Below are 17,086 nucleotides of genomic sequence, written 5' to 3' on the forward strand. Positions count from 1 at the left end.
TATTTCAGTTGCTGCTGGGGCCTGAGAAAGGAGTGAGAGCTGAACAACAGGACAGAGCTGTGTACAGAACTGAACTGAAGTGTGCACCTGGAAAGGTGCTAAAAGCAAACTGGTTAAAACACTTTATAAATAAACAAACACTCATCTTGCAACACTACGTGCTTGGGTCCTTCCTATCACAGTCTCGTGTGGTTAATTTATGACTACTCAATGTGATGTAATTAAGCTTTAAATAGATATTATTAAAACTGACTGTACTGAATCACTTGACTGATTTAATTTGTATTGTTGAAAATCAACCACTGTAACAACATGAAGTGTTATCCAATTACTTTAACATTTGGCCACAGTCACTGTTTCAGCTGAAGATGTTTAAAAATGTAATCACCCAAATAATTTTTGGTTAAAAAAGCAAAAAAAAAAAAGCAAAAAACAAACAAAAATGTTCACAATGTTTCCAATAAATAACTGGAACTGTGTAATGAGAAGAGATAATCTTTTAGTAAGAATAACTTTAAGAACTAAACTATTAATCTACACTGTTTTATAATGTTAATCAAATCTAGACTCACCGGGCCTTTCTGCAATTCATCACAGCTGGAAGCAGTCTCCGTCGTCCTTCCTTTGATGTTTTGTATTCTTTCAGATCCAACTCATCATAAAAATTTTCTGACATCAACAGCATATATGCAAGAGCTGTGCACTCAATTCCAGAGAGTTCCTTCTTTGATTTGTTCTGTGACTTCAGGAACTCTTGGATCTCTTGATGTAGTGAGAGGTACTTCATTTCCATCAGACAGTGGAAAATGTTTAGGCATCTTTCAGGACACTTGTCATCAGTTCTAAGCTCCTTCAGGTTGTTGATGACTCTCTGGATGGTTTCTGGACTGTTCTCTGTCTGACCCAGCAGACCTCCTAAAATTATTTGATTGGACTTCAGAGCGAGGCCATGGAGGAAACGAACAAACAGTTCCAGGTGGTTATTCTCAAGAACCAAGGATTCCTCCATGACTCTGCCCAGAAAATCTTCCAGAGATGAGATGTCCTCACTCAGGAAGTCCTGCAGCACCTTTGTCTTCCTGTTGGTGTAACAGTGGAACATGTAGACTGCAGCCAGAAACTCCTGAATGCTCAGATGAACAAAGCAGTAAACTGGTTTCTGGAAGATCACAGACTCTCTTTTGAAGATCTCTGTACAAACTCCTGAGTACACCGAGGCCTCTGTGACATCCAGACCACACTGCTCCAAGTCTTCTTGGTAGAACAGGATGTTCTTTTTCTTTTTTTTTCTTTTTTTTTTTTTTAAATGACATCAGAAACAGCAGTATGCGACATTACGTGATGGCAGAGCTTCAGTTCATCCTTTGTCATTTTTTTTTTTTTTTTTTTTTAAATAAATAGGACAGGGGGAATGAATGAGAGAAAGAGGGGGAGAGAAAGAAAGAAAACCAAAGGGGAGAAGAGACGGTGAGAAGGGGGGGGGAAGAGAGAGAGAAAAAAAAAAAAAGAACTCCTGGGTCACCTGTATGGAGAAAAAAAAACAAACAAACAAAAAAAACAAACAGAGGAGACAGCAAACAACAAAGAGCAACATAATAATAGAGAAAACAAAGCACCATCACAATAAACTAGCTAGCCATAGATATCAATATTTACTAAATAATAAACGATATTGTGCAGCACGCAAGATAGACAGCGCACAGTGTGCTTTGAGGTAGCAGCCAAGAAAGCTTTAGTCCGCGTCTGTGAATACCCATGTGTGCATACCTGTGTGGATCAGCATGCTTGCATTCCAAAGGTTTCTCCATGTAATGATCTGCTAGGGAGTGTGGGGGGGCCACAGCCCCGTCCTCCAGGGTGTGAAGCGGGTATGGAGGAGATCAAAACTCCAGACATCCAGAGGCCCCCAGAACACAAGAGACCATGGAAGACCAACAGAGGGGCAGCCGCGCCACTGTTCCAGTAAGAGCTGAGGAGAGTCCCAGATGAGGGCTCGCCCAGCAGCCGCGGAGCAGAAGTCAGGGGGAGTTGCAGTGACGCGCCCGTGAGCTCCGCCGGCCCCCAGCTGCGCCTGAGTGACCGAGCCCCAGGCCGAGAGGCCGGGGGCACCCCACCTCCAAAGGGGCCCGAGCGAGCCCCAGGCCCCGACAAGCGGCCGCCAAGGAGTGAGCCGGTGTGTACCCGGACGCCCACCCCCAGACACAAAGAACCACCAACACACCGACACCTGAGGGAGTCCGCCACCGGCAGGGGAAGTGGTGGTGGGTGGAGATAGGCCTCCAAACCTTGGAGGGCCTGAGGTGTCCCCAGAGAGGTGGCGTCTGATACCCAACCTGACATATAGACACAGACATACAGGCACACACAGACACAAACATCCATTCCCACCCTCAAGCTCTCATATGCACTCACTCCACACTCAACCAACGTGGAGACAGACATAAAGAGACGCTGTACACACAATCACACTCCCCAAGCGTACTCTACAAACCGGGTCTAGGTACCCGGTTTATAATGTTAATCAAATCTAGACTCACCGGGCCTTTCTGCAATTCATCACAGCTGGAAGCAGTCTCCGTCGTCCTTCCTTTGATGTTTTGTATTCTTTCAGATCCAACTCATCATAAAAATTTTCTGACATCAACAGCATATATGCAAGAGCTGTGCACTCAATTCCTGTCACAACGGGACTGAACGGACTCACGCGCAGGCTCTGAGTTGGGAACAATAAAGGTTTTTTATTTACAGAAGCACCAGGTGATCTATTTACACAGTGGGGAAAAGACGGGTTCCAGGAATCCACACACGAACAGGGGGGGGGGAAGACACTTGCAGTCCACACACGCTCCAAAGTCCTCACTCCATCCACGCTCCACGCTCCTCTTCACACTCCACAAGAAACACAAAAGCTCGCTCCAATCCTCACACACTTGATCGCTCAGGTAACACAGGGGTAGATCCAGGGAAATCTATTCACAGAGAAGCAAAAGGTTACTGTAAGAAGATCGCTAGGGAAACACGAGAACGAACTGAGCTGGGGTTAACACTAACGAGAGTCGGCAACGGTCCAGCGACGAGAAACACAGGGCTGCCGTCTTATGAAGGAGCTGGATCACTCGTAATGAGCCACAGGTGCGTGGGCCAAGGGCAGGAGCCCGCAGGTAAGCTCCGCCCAGGCAGAGGGAGGAGGGAAAGAGGGGAGAGGAGAGAGCAGGGAAAAAATAAAAAAGGAATACAAAACATATGTAGCCGTACTGAGCCGACCGGGTAGGCACAGGGACCCTGACAGTACCCCCCCCCCCTCAACGGGAGCCACCCGGCGACCCACCGGGCTTACCAGGGTGCCGGCGATGGAAGTCACGGAGCAGGCGCTGACACAAAACAGCCGAGCGAGGCACCCAGGAGCGCTCCTCCGGCCCGTAGCCCTCCCAATCGACCAAATACTGGACCCCCCGCCCCCGGCGCCGGGAGTCCATAATGCGGGAGACACCATACGCCGGCAGCCCATCAACGATCCGGGCGGGAGGCGGGGGCCTGGAAGGAGGGCACAAAGGACTGGAGAGCACGGGCTTAATCTGGGAGACATGGAAAACGTCGTGGACACGCATGTTGCGCGGAAGGTTCAACCGAACAGACACAGGGTTCACAAGCGCACCGATTTCGAATGGCCCAATAAAAGTTGGAGACAGTTTCTTGGACTCCGCCCGGAGGGGCACATAGCGGGTGGACAGCCATACCTTTTGTCCGACCGCATACTCAGGAGCCGGTGTCCGATGGCGGTCTGCGAGCTGTTTGTTACGTGCCGTCGTCCGGAGGAGGGCAGCTCGGGTGGCTCTCCACACCCGGCGACATCTACGCAGGTGGTGTTGGACGGATGGCACAGAGAGGTCACCCTCAACGGCCGGAAAGAGCGGAGGCTGAAATCCTAATGACGCCTCAAAAGGTGAAACTCCAGTGGCTGAGGAAGTCAGGCAATTGTGGGCGTACTCAATCCATGGCAGCTGGTCACTCCAAGTCGTTTGATTAGTGGACACCACACACCGCAGAGCAGCCTCCAGGTCTTGGTTCGCCCGCTCAGCCTGTCCGTTGGTCTGAGGGTGGAAGCCAGAGGACAGACTAACCTTAGCGCCGAGGGCGGAGCAAAACTCCCTCCAGACCCGTGAAGTGAACTGGGGGCCACGGTCTGACACAATGTCCTCCGGAATTCCATGGAGGCGGAATACATGTGTGGTGAGGAGGTGAGCGGTTTCCAGGGCCGTAGGCAGCTTGGGCAAGGCAACAAAATGGACAGCTTTAGAAAACCTGTCCACAACGGTTAGAATGACTGTGTTACCTTTTGAAGCCGGTAATCCGGTGACGAAATCCAAGGCTATGTGGGACCAAGGCCGTCCCGGAGTGGGCAGCGGTTGTAGCAAACCGGAGGGAGGTTGGTTGGACGACTTGTTACGGGCGCAGGTCGTGCAGGCGGCGACGTATTCCCGTGCATCCCGAGCCAAAGTGGGCCACCAGAAGTAACGCTGGAGGAATCGTATGGTGCGGTGTACTCCCGGGTGACAGGTGAACCGGGCGGCGTGTGCCCATTGCAGTACCTGAGAACGAACAGAGGAGGGCACAAACAACTGACCTGGGGGCCCGGTCCCGGGATCTGGTTCTGTTTTCTGAGCTTCTTTAATCTGAGATTCGATTTCCCAGGTCACCGTGCCGATGGAGCAGGAGGCAGGAAGAATCGGACCTGGCTCGGGTTCCGCTTCAGAGGAGTCATACAGTCGGGAGAGGGCGTCTGGCTTCACATTGCGGCTCCCGGGCCTGTACGTAATTGAAAAGTTGAATCTCGTGAAAAAGAGAGCCCACCTCGCTTGCCGGGGATTGAGTCGCTTTGCGGCTCGGAGATACTCAAGGTTTCTGTGGTCTGTCCACACGATGAATGGTTGAGTGGCTCCCTCTAGCCAATGTCTCCATTCCTCCAGTGCTAACTTGATAGCCAGAAGTTCCCGGTCTCCAACGTCATAATTGCGCTCTGCTGGGGAGAGACGGTGAGAGAAAAAGGCACATGGGTGGAGCTTACCCTCCCTCCGTTGGGACAACACCGCCCCGACCCCGGAATCCGATGCGTCCACTTCAACGACGAACTGTTGCTGGAGGTCGGGTTGGCAGAGGATAGGTGCTGTAGCGAACCGTTCTTTGAGACGTAGGAAGGCCTCCTGCGCGGACTGGTCCCACTGAAAAGACACTTTAGGAGAAGTGAGTCTGGTTAAAGGCAGAGCGAGTTTACTGAAATCTCGGATGAAGCGGCGGTAGAAGTTGGCAAAGCCTAAAAAGCGCTGGAGCTGTCGACGGTTTGGGGGTTCGGGCCAGGTAAGCACTGTTTGGACCTTCGCCGGGTCGGGTTTCAGATCACCCCGCTCTATTATGTATCCGAGAAAGGCCACGGAGTCCACGTGAAAGTCACACTTTTCGCTTTTCACAAACAGTCTGTTTTCCAGCAAACGCTGCAGAATCTGTCTGACGTGTGTCTCGTGCTCCGCCACTGTTTTAGAGAAGATAAGGATATCATCCAAGTAGACAAATGCGCACCGATTGATAAAGTCCCGGAGGACGTCATTCACGAGGGCCTGGAAAACTGCTGGGGCGTTAGTCAGCCCAAAGGGCATCACCAGGTACTCAAAATGCCCCAGATGGGTGTTAAAAGCTGTTTTCCATTCGTCGCCCTCCCTGATCCGAACTAGATGGTAGGCATTGCGGAGGTCTAATTTACTGAAGATCGTTGTCTCGTGCAGAAGTTCAAAAGCCGAGGAAAGGAGCGGTAGGGGGTATTTGTTCTTAACCGTAATGTTATTAAGGCCGCGGTAATCAATGCAAGGCCGGAGGGACTTGTCCTTCTTTTCTACAAAGAAGAAGCCGGCTGCCACAGGGGAAGAGGACGGCCGGATTATGCCTGCTGCCAGTGAGTCCGTGATGTATTTCTCCATAGACGCTCTCTCAGGTTGGGAGAGACTATAAAGGCGACAGGTGGGGAGTGTGGTGCCTGGGAGAAGATCAATGGCGCAGTCATACGGCCGATGAGGTGGTAACGATTGTGCAAGGTCTTTACGAAAAACTTCAGCCAAGTCGTGATACACAGGTGGAACAGAGGTGAGATCCGGAGGCTCAGACAGGTTATTTGGAGGAGACGCGGAGGGCGGAGTTGCAGCCCGGAGGCAGTTCATATGACAATCCACTCCCCAGCCTACCACGCATTCAGATTTCCAATCGATATGAGGGTTATGCTGTCGCAACCAGGGGTGACCTAAGACAAGCGGTGTTTGAGGAGCTTTAAACACGAATAGGCTTAGAACCTCGGTGTGGTTGCCGGAGAGTGTGAGTGACACGGGCTCTGAGACATGGGTTATATCAGGCAGCCGCTGCCCAGATAAGGCGGTGACATGTAAACGATGAGGTAGAAGGTCAGACCCAACCCCTAATTTTTCCGCGAGGGCTGAATCGATAAAGCTCTGTTCCGCGCCAGAGTCAATTAACGCCATCACAGAATGGGTTTTTGTGTGAACTGTTAACTTGGCCGGTAACGTTAAGCGTGGAAGGGAGCTTTTACTAGACAGGTCGCCCACCAGTACTCCCTTAACTACGGGCGGGCGCCCCCTTTTGGTCGAGATGGACAGGTGGCAATGAAGTGGCCCTTACGGCCGCAGTACAGGCACTCACCAGAGACCATGCGTTGCTGACGTTCCGCGGGTGTTAGCCGTGAGCGACCCAGCTGCATGGGCTGCTCGCCTTCCTCGCTTAGCTCGCCACTGTGGGCAGCACTGGGTTGGGCCCTCCATTCCCCCGCTGGTGGGCCCAAGAGCGCCCGTGGCTCCTGAAAGGCCCGCCCCCGGAGGTTTCTGCGAGCCTGAAGGCGATCATCTAACTTAATGCACAGAGTCATTAGAGAGTCAAGAGAGGCAGGCAGGTCATGCATTATTAGTTCGCCTTTTAATTCATCACAGATGTTATTAAGCAAGGCACTCTTTAGCGCCTCCTGCCCCCACCCCGTTTGCTCAGCCAAAACCCAGAAATCGACAGAATAATCCGACATCCTGCGTCTACCTTGTTTAAGATTTAACAGGCGTTGAGCGGCGGCGGCAGCCTCGGATCCTTTGTCAAAAACGCACTTAAACTTAGACAAAAACTCGGGGTAGGAGATGTCGGGGTGGGATCGTAGCACTGCCTGGGCCCACTGTAGAGCGCGATCACGTAACAGTTGCACAAAGAAGGAAATCTTATCTCCATCGCCAGGGTACCAGTGAATTTGCTGACGAAAAAAATAAGTGAGTTGTGTGAGAAATCCTGCACACTTATCCAACTCACCATGAAACAGTTCAGGAGAGGGAGGCTGCTGCCCGACGACCACGGGTGTAGTTTGGGCCGCGCTTGCGGGCTGAGACGCGCTCGCGCCCGGGATGGGTTCGTCTGCCGGAGGGGCTGGCGGGGGCGGAGAGTCAGTCAACGGGGTCCGCTGGGCGAGAGCCAGGGACAAAGCGGCAACGTCTTCACTGAGCCGCATCAACATATGCTCGTGTCGCTGCAACAGCTCATCCAGCGAGACCGGGGCTGGGGCGGGTGACGCCGAGCCTGCTGAGTCCATCGTGGCTGGACCGTTCTGTCACAACGGGACTGAACGGACTCACGCGCAGGCTCTGAGTTGGGAACAATAAAGGTTTTTTATTTACAGAAGCACCAGGTGATCTATTTACACAGTGGGGAAAAGACGGGTTCCAGGAATCCACACACGAACAGGGGGGGGAAAGACACTTGCAGTCCACACACGCTCCAAAGTCCTCACTCCATCCACGCTCCACGCTCCTCTTCACACTCCACAAGAAACACAAAAGCTCGCTCCAATCCTCACACACTTGATCGCTCAGGTAACACAGGGGTAGATCCAGGGAAATCTATTCACAGAGAAGCAAAAGGTTACTGTAAGAAGATCGCTAGGGAAACACGAAAACGAACTGAGCTGGGGTTAACACTAACGAGAGTCGGCAACGGTCCAGCGACGAGAAACACAGGGCTGCCGTCTTATGAAGGAGCTGGATCACTCGTAATGAGCCACAGGTGCGTGGGCCAAGGGCAGGAGCCCGCAGGTAAGCTCCGCCCAGGCAGAGGGAGGAGGGAAAGAGGGGAGAGGAGAGAGCAGGGAAAAAATAAAAAAGGAATACAAAACATATGTAGCCGTACTGAGCCGACCGGGTAGGCACAGGGACCCTGACAATTCCAGAGAGTTCCTTCTTTGATTTGTTCTGTGACTTCAGGAACTCTTGGATCTCTTGATGTAGTGAGAGGTACTTCATTTCCATCAGACAGTGGAAAATGTTTAGGCATCTTTCAGGACACTTGTCATCAGTTCTAAGCTCCTTCAGGTTGTTGATGACTCTCTGGATGGTTTCTGGACTGTTCTCTGTCTGACCCAGCAGACCTCCTAAAATTATTTGATTGGACTTCAGAGCGAGGCCATGGAGGAAACGAACAAACAGTTCCAGGTGGTTATTCTCAAGAACCAAGGATTCCTCCATGACTCTGCCCAGAAAATCTTCCAGAGATGAGATGTCCTCACTCAGGAAGTCCTGCAGCACCTTTGTCTTCCTGTTGGTGTAACAGTGGAACATGTAGACTGCAGCCAGAAACTCCTGAATGCTCAGATGAACAAAGCAGTAAACTGGTTTCTGGAAGATCACAGACTCTCTTTTGAAGATCTCTGTACAAACTCCTGAGTACACCGAGGCCTCTGTGACATCCAGACCACACTGCTCCAAGTCTTCTTGGTAGAACAGGATGTTCTTTTTCTGCAGATGTTCAAATGCTAGCTTCCCCAGCTTCAGAAGAACCTCCCTGTCAGCACTGCTGAGCTCTATTCGTCTCATCTCTTTCCTCGTATGGTACTTGTGATTTTTCTTTATCTGAACCATCAGGAAGTGTGAGTACATGTCAGTCAGGGTCTTGGGCAGCTCTGCTCTCTCCTCTGTAGTCAACATGTGCTCCAGAACTGTAGCAGTGATCCAGCAGTAAACTGGGATTCCACACATAATGTAAAGGCTCCTGGATGTTTTCAAGTGAGAGACGATTCTGCTTGACAGCTCTTTATTTCTGAATCTTCTCCTGAAGTACTCCTGCTTCTGGGAGTCAGTAAAACCTCGAACTTCTGTCATCCTGTCAACACATTTAGGAGGAATCTGACTGACTGCTGCAGGTCGGGAAGTTATCCAGATGAGAGCAGATGGAAGCAGATTTCCCTCAATGAGATTTGTCAGCAGCTCACTGATGGTTGACTTCTGTGTGACATCAGACACAAGCTTCCTGTTAGTGAAATCCAACAAAAGTCTGCTTTCATCGAGGCCATCAAAGATGAACAAAAGATTACACACAGTGAGCTTCTCTGCTGTGACGCTCTGTAATGTTGGATAGAAAACATGGATCAGCTCCAGGAGACTGTACTGCTCATCTCTGACCAAGTTCAGCTCCGTGAATGAAAGCAGAACCACCGCACTGATGTGTTGGTTTTCTAAGCCCTCTGCCCAGTCCAGAGTGAACTTCTGCACCAAGAAGGTTTTTCCAATGCCAGCAACGCCATATGTCAGAACCACTCTGATGGGTCTTTGTTGGTCAGGTAAGGTTTTAAAGATGTCCTTGCTGCTGATTGGTGTTTCACAGAGGGTCTTCTTACAAGCGCTCTCCACCTGCCTCACCTCATGTTGGAAGTGTACAGCTTCACTCTGCTCCTCTGTGATATAGAGCTCAGTGTAGATCAATCTGAGGAGGGCTCCAATTCCTGTTTTATCAGTTCGTTCAATCACATGTTCATATCGTGTCCTCAGAGTGACCTTTAATACATCAAAAACTTTTTCTAGATCAGTATCTGTTGACAGAAAGAAAACAATTAAACAAGAGAGCAAGAAAACTTAAGTTTTCATTTTTGCACAGCTGCTCTTACTGGCTGTCTGCTGAAAAGTTCTGGTTCCAGACTTGACTCCACATTGGGGACAGAAGTCTGTAGATGAATCCTTCAGGACATCCTGACACCACACACAACATGACACTGGCTTCTCCACAAAGAAATTCATCTTCTTCTCTCTGTGGACACAAACAAAAATTATTCTGACCAAATAAAGGAAGTAAAAACATTTGTAGACATCATGCAAACACTTGTTTCTGTGGTAGGTTCATAGTAGTGGGCATTCAGTTACTGGTTTTTCCCCTCAGTATCTTTCACTTATTGTGTTTTTTGTTGCCTTTTCCTGTATAAAACAGTGCATTTATTCTTAATCGAAGCAAAACAGCTTTTATGTGGGTGGCTGTTTGGTCTACTGAAATAAGGAGATTGACCTTAGGGTTTAGCCTAGCTTCCAAGAATGTTGTCTTGACTTTCAGAAAACTAGTTATTCCAAAATCTGTACTTTGTGCCTGATGATCTAGGTTCATCAAGGATAGTCTCTACAAAACCTGCAGCCTCTTATCCAACATCACACACCTCTACCTTTGCCTTCATCTTCACCTCCTCTGCTCTCTAGTTAATCTTTTAAACCTGTTTGTCTGCTGTGCTCAGGATTTCCCTCTCAGTTTGTTCGCGTTAATTCTCCATTTTCTGGAGTCTTTTGAGTTCAGCTATGGTTCCCACACTGCTCAGAGGAGCTAGCAATCCGCTTGGTTTCCACGTGTTTGGTCACACACACTCCCCAACACTGTTCCCTCTAAGCTGAGCACATGAGCAATCGCACACTGCTGACACGGTCTCCACACACAGAAAATCAGTGAAATTAAAATAAATACATGTATTTACTTTCATTTCAATTCACACTGGATTTTTTTGTGCGCAGCGCAGATGTGTGCGGAGACTGTGTCAGCAGTCTGCGATTGCTCACGTGCTCAGCTCAGAGGGAACACTGCTCCCCAATCTGCTCTGGTTTTGCTTCCTCTTCTTAAAGCAGTACAGTTATATTAATAGGGTGTCTGCCATACATGATCACATATCTGAATTCAAACAGAATCAGATAGTCGACTAGAACACAAATATCAGTGCAAACATTAGGACCTCTCAACATCAGCTGTTAATTATGGCAGAACTCAGGTGGTGAGGGTGGGTAGATGCGTCTCTAACAGCATCAGCATCAACACAGGAGCACCCCAGGGATGTGTCCTCTTGCCACTGCTCTACTCCCTCTACACAGCAGACTGTGTGCCCACCCACGGCTCAAACATCATTGTGAAGTTTGCTGATGACACAGTGGTGTTGGGTGCCATCTCCAACAACGATGAGGCGGCCTACATGGAGGAGGTGAAGAATCTGGCATCATGGTGCCAGGATAACCACCTCCAGCTGCACGTTGGCAAGACCAAGGAGCTGGTGGTGGACTTCAGAAGGAGTCAGCACAGAGACTGGAGTTCCAGTGGAGAGGGTGCAGTCCTTCAAGTATCTCGGTGTCCGTATCTCCTCAGACCTGACATGGTCTGCCCACATTCAGGTCCAGACGAAAAAGGCTAGGCAGCGCCTGTACCACCTACAACAGCTAAGGAAGTTCAGGGTCTCTCCAGTGATCCTCAGGATTTTCAATACAGGCACTGTGGAGAGCATCCCCAAACAGAACATCACATCGTGGTTTGGGAACAGCTGTGTTAAGGACCAAAAAGCTCTCCAGAGAGTGATCCGTACAGCAGAACGCTGCTGCAGGATTGCTCTCCCCCTGCTTCAGGACACCTACACCAAGAGATGCCGAACTAGAGCAGCGCAGATACTGAAGGACCCGTCCCATCCTGGCAAACTGTTCCAACTTCTGCAATCTGGTAGAAGGTTCCGCATCATCCGGGCAAGGACAGAGAGACTCAAGAGGAGCTTCTATCCCCAAGCCATCCGGGACCTAAACCATAACATCACAGATTGCCTCATGTGTGTTATGTCCAGTTTTGCTTCCTCTGTCTAACTAACTAAGGGAACCAGTCTACTCTGAAGTGTTGCATCTGGGCTGTATTTAAGCCAAACATGCAATAGACATTAACACAGCTGTGTTAGTGGTTTTGGGGGAATAATTGCTTAATTGCAAGTGCGTTAAGAGCCTTCACAGAAAGACTACAAAAAAGCTGGCATGTTAATAAAAATTAGTCTATTCATTCGAGACTGTGTTTAGCCTCGATCTTTTAAGAATGGTGTCTTTAATGTTTGTAAAATTTATTTTTTTTAAATTGCAGTAATTTCATTCCTACCAATCTCTGATCTGCTTCAGAGGAGTATAAGCACAATTCAGTGACTCCACCCCTGCGAACTCTTTTGAAACAATACGAAATATTTGAAAACTAAAAGCATCTTCACTCAGTTTATAGCCAAAATCAGCCTCTTACTGTGTGATTGGGGGTCCAGGTTCATGACTGAAGACTGGAGGATATTCTCTGGACTTGTCACTGTTCATGGACACAGAGCTGGATCCTGGAAACTCTGCTTGGTGTTTGTGTTGTTTACGTCTGTAAACACAAACATAGAATAAAGCACAGATTATTCTTCTGTTGTTGATCATTGACCTGCTTCTCTCTCTCTGTCAGATTTATGAGGCTATACAACTCTCTTACAACTACTCTAATTAATGCAGGACAAGCTATTGCCAGGTTAATCTTTTTAAATCGTTTTAGAATCCTTAACTAATATTTTTGACTTTGGATTTCCATTTAGATTTTTCTATTATATACACAAATAATCTTTCTCTCATTAGTATTTAGTAATGCTAACATTAGTTACCAGCACAAAGAGTCACAGGAAGCTGGTTAACCAACGTGCCATGTTTACAGGGATTTATCAGTCTAGCTGTGAGCACATTCACATAAAGGCAGTTGGCAGCATCAAACCAATCAGTCACAAATAAGTGTACTGATAGTACAACAGTTATTTTATCAGGAACATAAAACTGCAAAACTTAATGGAAAACAAATATTAGGCGTTCAAACTCATAACACAGGCTGAAAGTAACACAGCTGTGTCAGTGGTTGTTTGAGGAAAAGCACTGTATATGAATGTTTTAATGGTTAAGAGGCTTTTCATAAAGACTATTTTATGTTACTAAAGCTTATTGTGTCCACTCACCATTTTCACATTGTTTATAATAAAGACAGTCTCTTAATTACTACAAAACTTCATAGGAAAACATTTCAATGGGTTATACACAAGTCAAGGACCCTTGCAGACCCCTTTGAAATAATGTGAAAGACTCGAAAACTAAAAGCATCTTCACTCAGTTTATAGCCGAATCAGTCTCCTACTGTGTGCCTGAAGGTCCAGGTTCATGACTGAAGACTGGAGGATAATCTCTGGACATGTCACTGTTCATGGACACAGAGCTGGATCCTGGAAACTGTGGTCTGTGTTTGTGTTGTTGATGTCTGTAAAGACAAACAATGAATCCAGAACAGATTATTCTTCTACATGTGCCTGTTGTTGGGCATTCAGCTGCTTCTCTCTCTCTGTCAGATTTAGGAGACTGAAAAACTCAATTTTCTCTCTACTACTGTACTTTCTGTAGGGCAGGCTGTCACCAGGGTAATCGTTTTTAACTCACTTTCAGATCTTCATTTAATATTTCAGAGCTTCCCATTTAGATTTTTCTGTTATATAAGCAAATAATCTTTCCCTCATCAGTATTCAATCATCTTAACATCAGTTACCAGGATACGGAGTCACAGCTTGTATTATGTTCCTTTAGAAAATAAAATACAAAACTCAATGGAAAACAAATATCAGGAAGTCAAAAACATAATACAGACTGAAATACATAATACAGCGTCAGTGGTTGTTTGAGGAAAATCACTGGATATGAATGTCTTAGTGCTTTAAGAGCTCTTTTCAGAAAGACTTTACTACGTTACTAAAGTCTGTCCTCTCCTTTCACCATTTTCAATTTGCTTATAACAGACACAGTTTCTTACTTTTTGCCTGATGGTCCAAGTTCACGACTGAAGACTGGAGGATAATCTCCTAATTTGTCACTGTTCATGGACATAGAGCTGGATCCTTGAAACTCTGCCATGTTCCCCTGCAAAACACTCATCTTTAGGCTTCCTGGGAGAGAAACGAGGAACTGTGACTGTGAGCACGGCAGAAAAAAACATCAGAAATATTTTTAAAGAAAGCCATAACTGGCAGAACAGGAAACACAGCATACACACACACACACACACACACACACACACACACACACACACACACACACACACACACACACACACACACACACACACACACACACACACAGAGTTAGCTTGTATTAAACCCAGCTGACCCTTTACCTCATCAATTAATAGATAAGTTTACTCTCCTACAGCTCACTGAGAGACAGCTCAGCACAAGACGTTAAAATGTCAGTCTCACCATTAACCAAAGATATAGTTTCATCCATCATGTTTCGTTCTTTTTCGTTCCATGGTGCAACAAACTCGAGTGCAGAAATAGACCACAACAATTTCCAGAATTTTTGTTCCACCTTGAGAAACATTAATGTAATATCTTCCAGTAAGAAATAGTTTTGCTATTTTTCCGACAACCCATAAATGCTCAATAACACTCACCTCTTTTTTCACTCGTCTGCTTCTATGACTGTAGAAACTGAAATTACAGTACTTTGTTTTCTCCTCACCTCAGCAGAGCAGCTCCTCCCCTCTCCACAGGAACTTGTATGACTACATTCCCAGTGTGCAAGAGAGATATCTTTGCTTGAAAACAACAAATATGAATGTAAATGACTAGACTCCTACACACTGTCAATTAATATTTAATTCAATTCCCTTCTAGCATCTAATAACAACATTCATCTCAAGGCAACTTAGGCTACGTTCACACTGCAGGTCTTAATGCTCAATTCCGATTTTTTGATCAAATCCGATTTTTTTGTCTCCTCGTTCACACTACAAATAAAATGCGACAGCAAACGCGCTCTAGTGTGAACGCTCAAAGCGGCCCGCATGCGCAAAAGAAGACTTCACACACAACGCGCTCTGTTTAGACCCAGAGCAAACAGTATTGTTTGATAGATGGCCCTTAATATAAAGACTTCGGACTTTATGTTTCCCAATTTTTGCTTTAAGTTATTTTGTTGTTTACATAATAATGTAAATAACCTAATAATGATCCTTATTGCTGTTTTAGAGGAGCGGTGCTTCAAAGGATAGTTGCAGATTTCTGTCAGAATCTGCAGATTACACAGTACAAATAAAATGTTCCCGTTTCTCCAACGTTGTCTTCCCAACAGTTTCACTGATATCTACACGGGATGGCCAGAGAAGCGTTCGCGATGTCTTCTCTGGCGCTTCTCTGGCACTGATAATTGGCGTCTGTCTTGTGTCAGTGACGTAAAAGACGGATTTAATGCGACCTGACCGTTCAAACAGCAGTCGCTTTCTAAAACATCGGATATGTATCGGATTCAGTACCACATACGAAAGTGACCCAGATCGGATTTGAAAATATCGGATTTGCGCCGTTCACACTGTCATAGCATGATCGGATATGGGTCGCATAGGGTCAAAAAAATCGGATTTGATGCGCTTTCGCCTGCAGTGTGAACGTAGCCTTATATGGTAAGGTAAAGACCATACAATAATAAAGGAAAAAAAATAACAAAAAAACCCTCAAAAATAACATCAAGACAAACTTATTTGAGCAAAGGAAGGTAGGAAGGAAACTCCAGCAGTATTAAGGCACATGAATATTCCAGAATATTCCATGTGCTTAACAAGTCCCCACCGTGTCAATGAAAGCAAAGCAAAAGCATGCCAGTAAAGAGTACTTGCCCAGTCTGTGCATTCTGTGACGTACCTTTGTGTAACCAGTAGACACACAGCAACGCTAAATTTAGCCACACAATGAACAAAATAATGCAAACATGGAAAAGCTGATTCTGTGCACATCCAAGATCAGTGAGTTTTATGACTAAAGTGTAAGTGCAAATAGGCACCATCAGAAGGAAGTAGTGTCGTGGAATTGACAGACACTGCACTAGTAGAGATAGTTTCAAAGCTTTATGAATGACAGATTCATGTTTTCAAATGACAGCGAGCAAACACTTACATGCACAGGGGTGCAAAAAATGACATACAGTGTCCATGTGGTGTGACAGTGTGTGGTATGTGAGAATACAAGAGAAAGATGCAGAGGTAGGAGGAGATTTAAAGAAAAAGTGAGCTCTTTTATTGAGCACATGAAGCTCAATAATCCACAAACAAGGGTGAAACACCAAACATTACAAAAAGGAATTAGGTTCAACCTGAACTGGGAATGAATATAAGGAAATGGGAGCATGAATACTGAGAGAAGCAGGGTGAAGGAGAATGAGAAGTGGGACAGGAACATAATAAAAACAATCCCATTTTCTTTTTCTTACAGCTCTATAACCAAGTGGATAAAGAGTTGTTGAGCCAAGCAATCTTTGGTGAAATCTTTACAAAGAAAATTCTGATCATTAGCTAAAATGTATTCATAACCATCCCACAGATGTATCATTACATACAGCTACTTTCAATAATATTGAAATAAAGCTTATGCCAAAGTTCAATACAGAAGATCTGTGGTCTCACAACTGTCCGCTCCCAGGTGCTGCTGGATAAATAATCTTGATACGTGTGTTTTCAGGTTGGTACACTGAGAAATTACTGAAGAATCTACCTCTGCAAGCTAACCATTTAGCACCACTATTTCAGTAACCATTTGCAGATGCGACTGTTTATTGTAGTCCAGTTTCTGGTTTCCATGGCATCGTAAGAGCAAAAAACAGGAACTGTGTTGTTTTTTTTTAAAAAGGTCATAACGTGCCACTGTGATTGTGTGTATTTATTTTCAACATTGGGGCACTGAACACTTGACAGATGTTGTAGTTTCTGTTGAGAAAATGCTAACATGAATGTAGAAGAAAGAGCTTTAATCCTGAAAATAGACTGAGTGAAGGTTTAAAGGCTGTTTTAAATCTTTTAGCTTTGGAATATAGTGGTATTCCAAATTACTGAATATTCCCTTTAGGATGCGGTTAATATTCTCAGATGAGAAAAGTAATATGTTACCAAAGTAACTCCAGTCGAATAGGTGATG

At 46.5% G+C, this 17,086-nt stretch overlaps 1 protein-coding gene across 1 annotated transcript in view; it reads right to left on the reverse strand.

Moving 5' to 3' along the window:
• The window catches only part of LOC113010344 (uncharacterized), an 89,113-nt gene that overhangs the window by 9,005 nt on the left and 63,022 nt on the right, over positions 1–17,086 (reverse strand). Inside the window, exons 2-10 of the mRNA XM_080296035.1 lie at positions 13,936–14,068; positions 13,273–13,392; positions 12,364–12,483; positions 9,965–10,104; positions 7,969–9,889; positions 7,345–7,529; positions 6,700–6,900; positions 3,399–6,286; positions 573–1,306 (exon numbers count right to left, since the gene is read on the reverse strand). Coding sequence (XP_080152161.1) covers positions 573–1,306; positions 3,399–6,286; positions 6,700–6,900; positions 7,345–7,529; positions 7,969–9,889; positions 9,965–10,104; positions 12,364–12,483; positions 13,273–13,392; positions 13,936–14,057 — 6,431 coding nt within the window. The 5' untranslated portion in view covers positions 14,058–14,068. The remainder of the gene's footprint in view (positions 1–572; positions 1,307–3,398; positions 6,287–6,699; positions 6,901–7,344; positions 7,530–7,968; positions 9,890–9,964; positions 10,105–12,363; positions 12,484–13,272; positions 13,393–13,935; positions 14,069–17,086) is intronic.

This window comes from Astatotilapia calliptera, chromosome 3 (assembly GCF_964374335.1).
Source record: "Astatotilapia calliptera chromosome 3, fAstCal68.1, whole genome shotgun sequence".
Taxonomy (NCBI): domain Eukaryota; kingdom Metazoa; phylum Chordata; class Actinopteri; order Cichliformes; family Cichlidae; genus Astatotilapia; species Astatotilapia calliptera.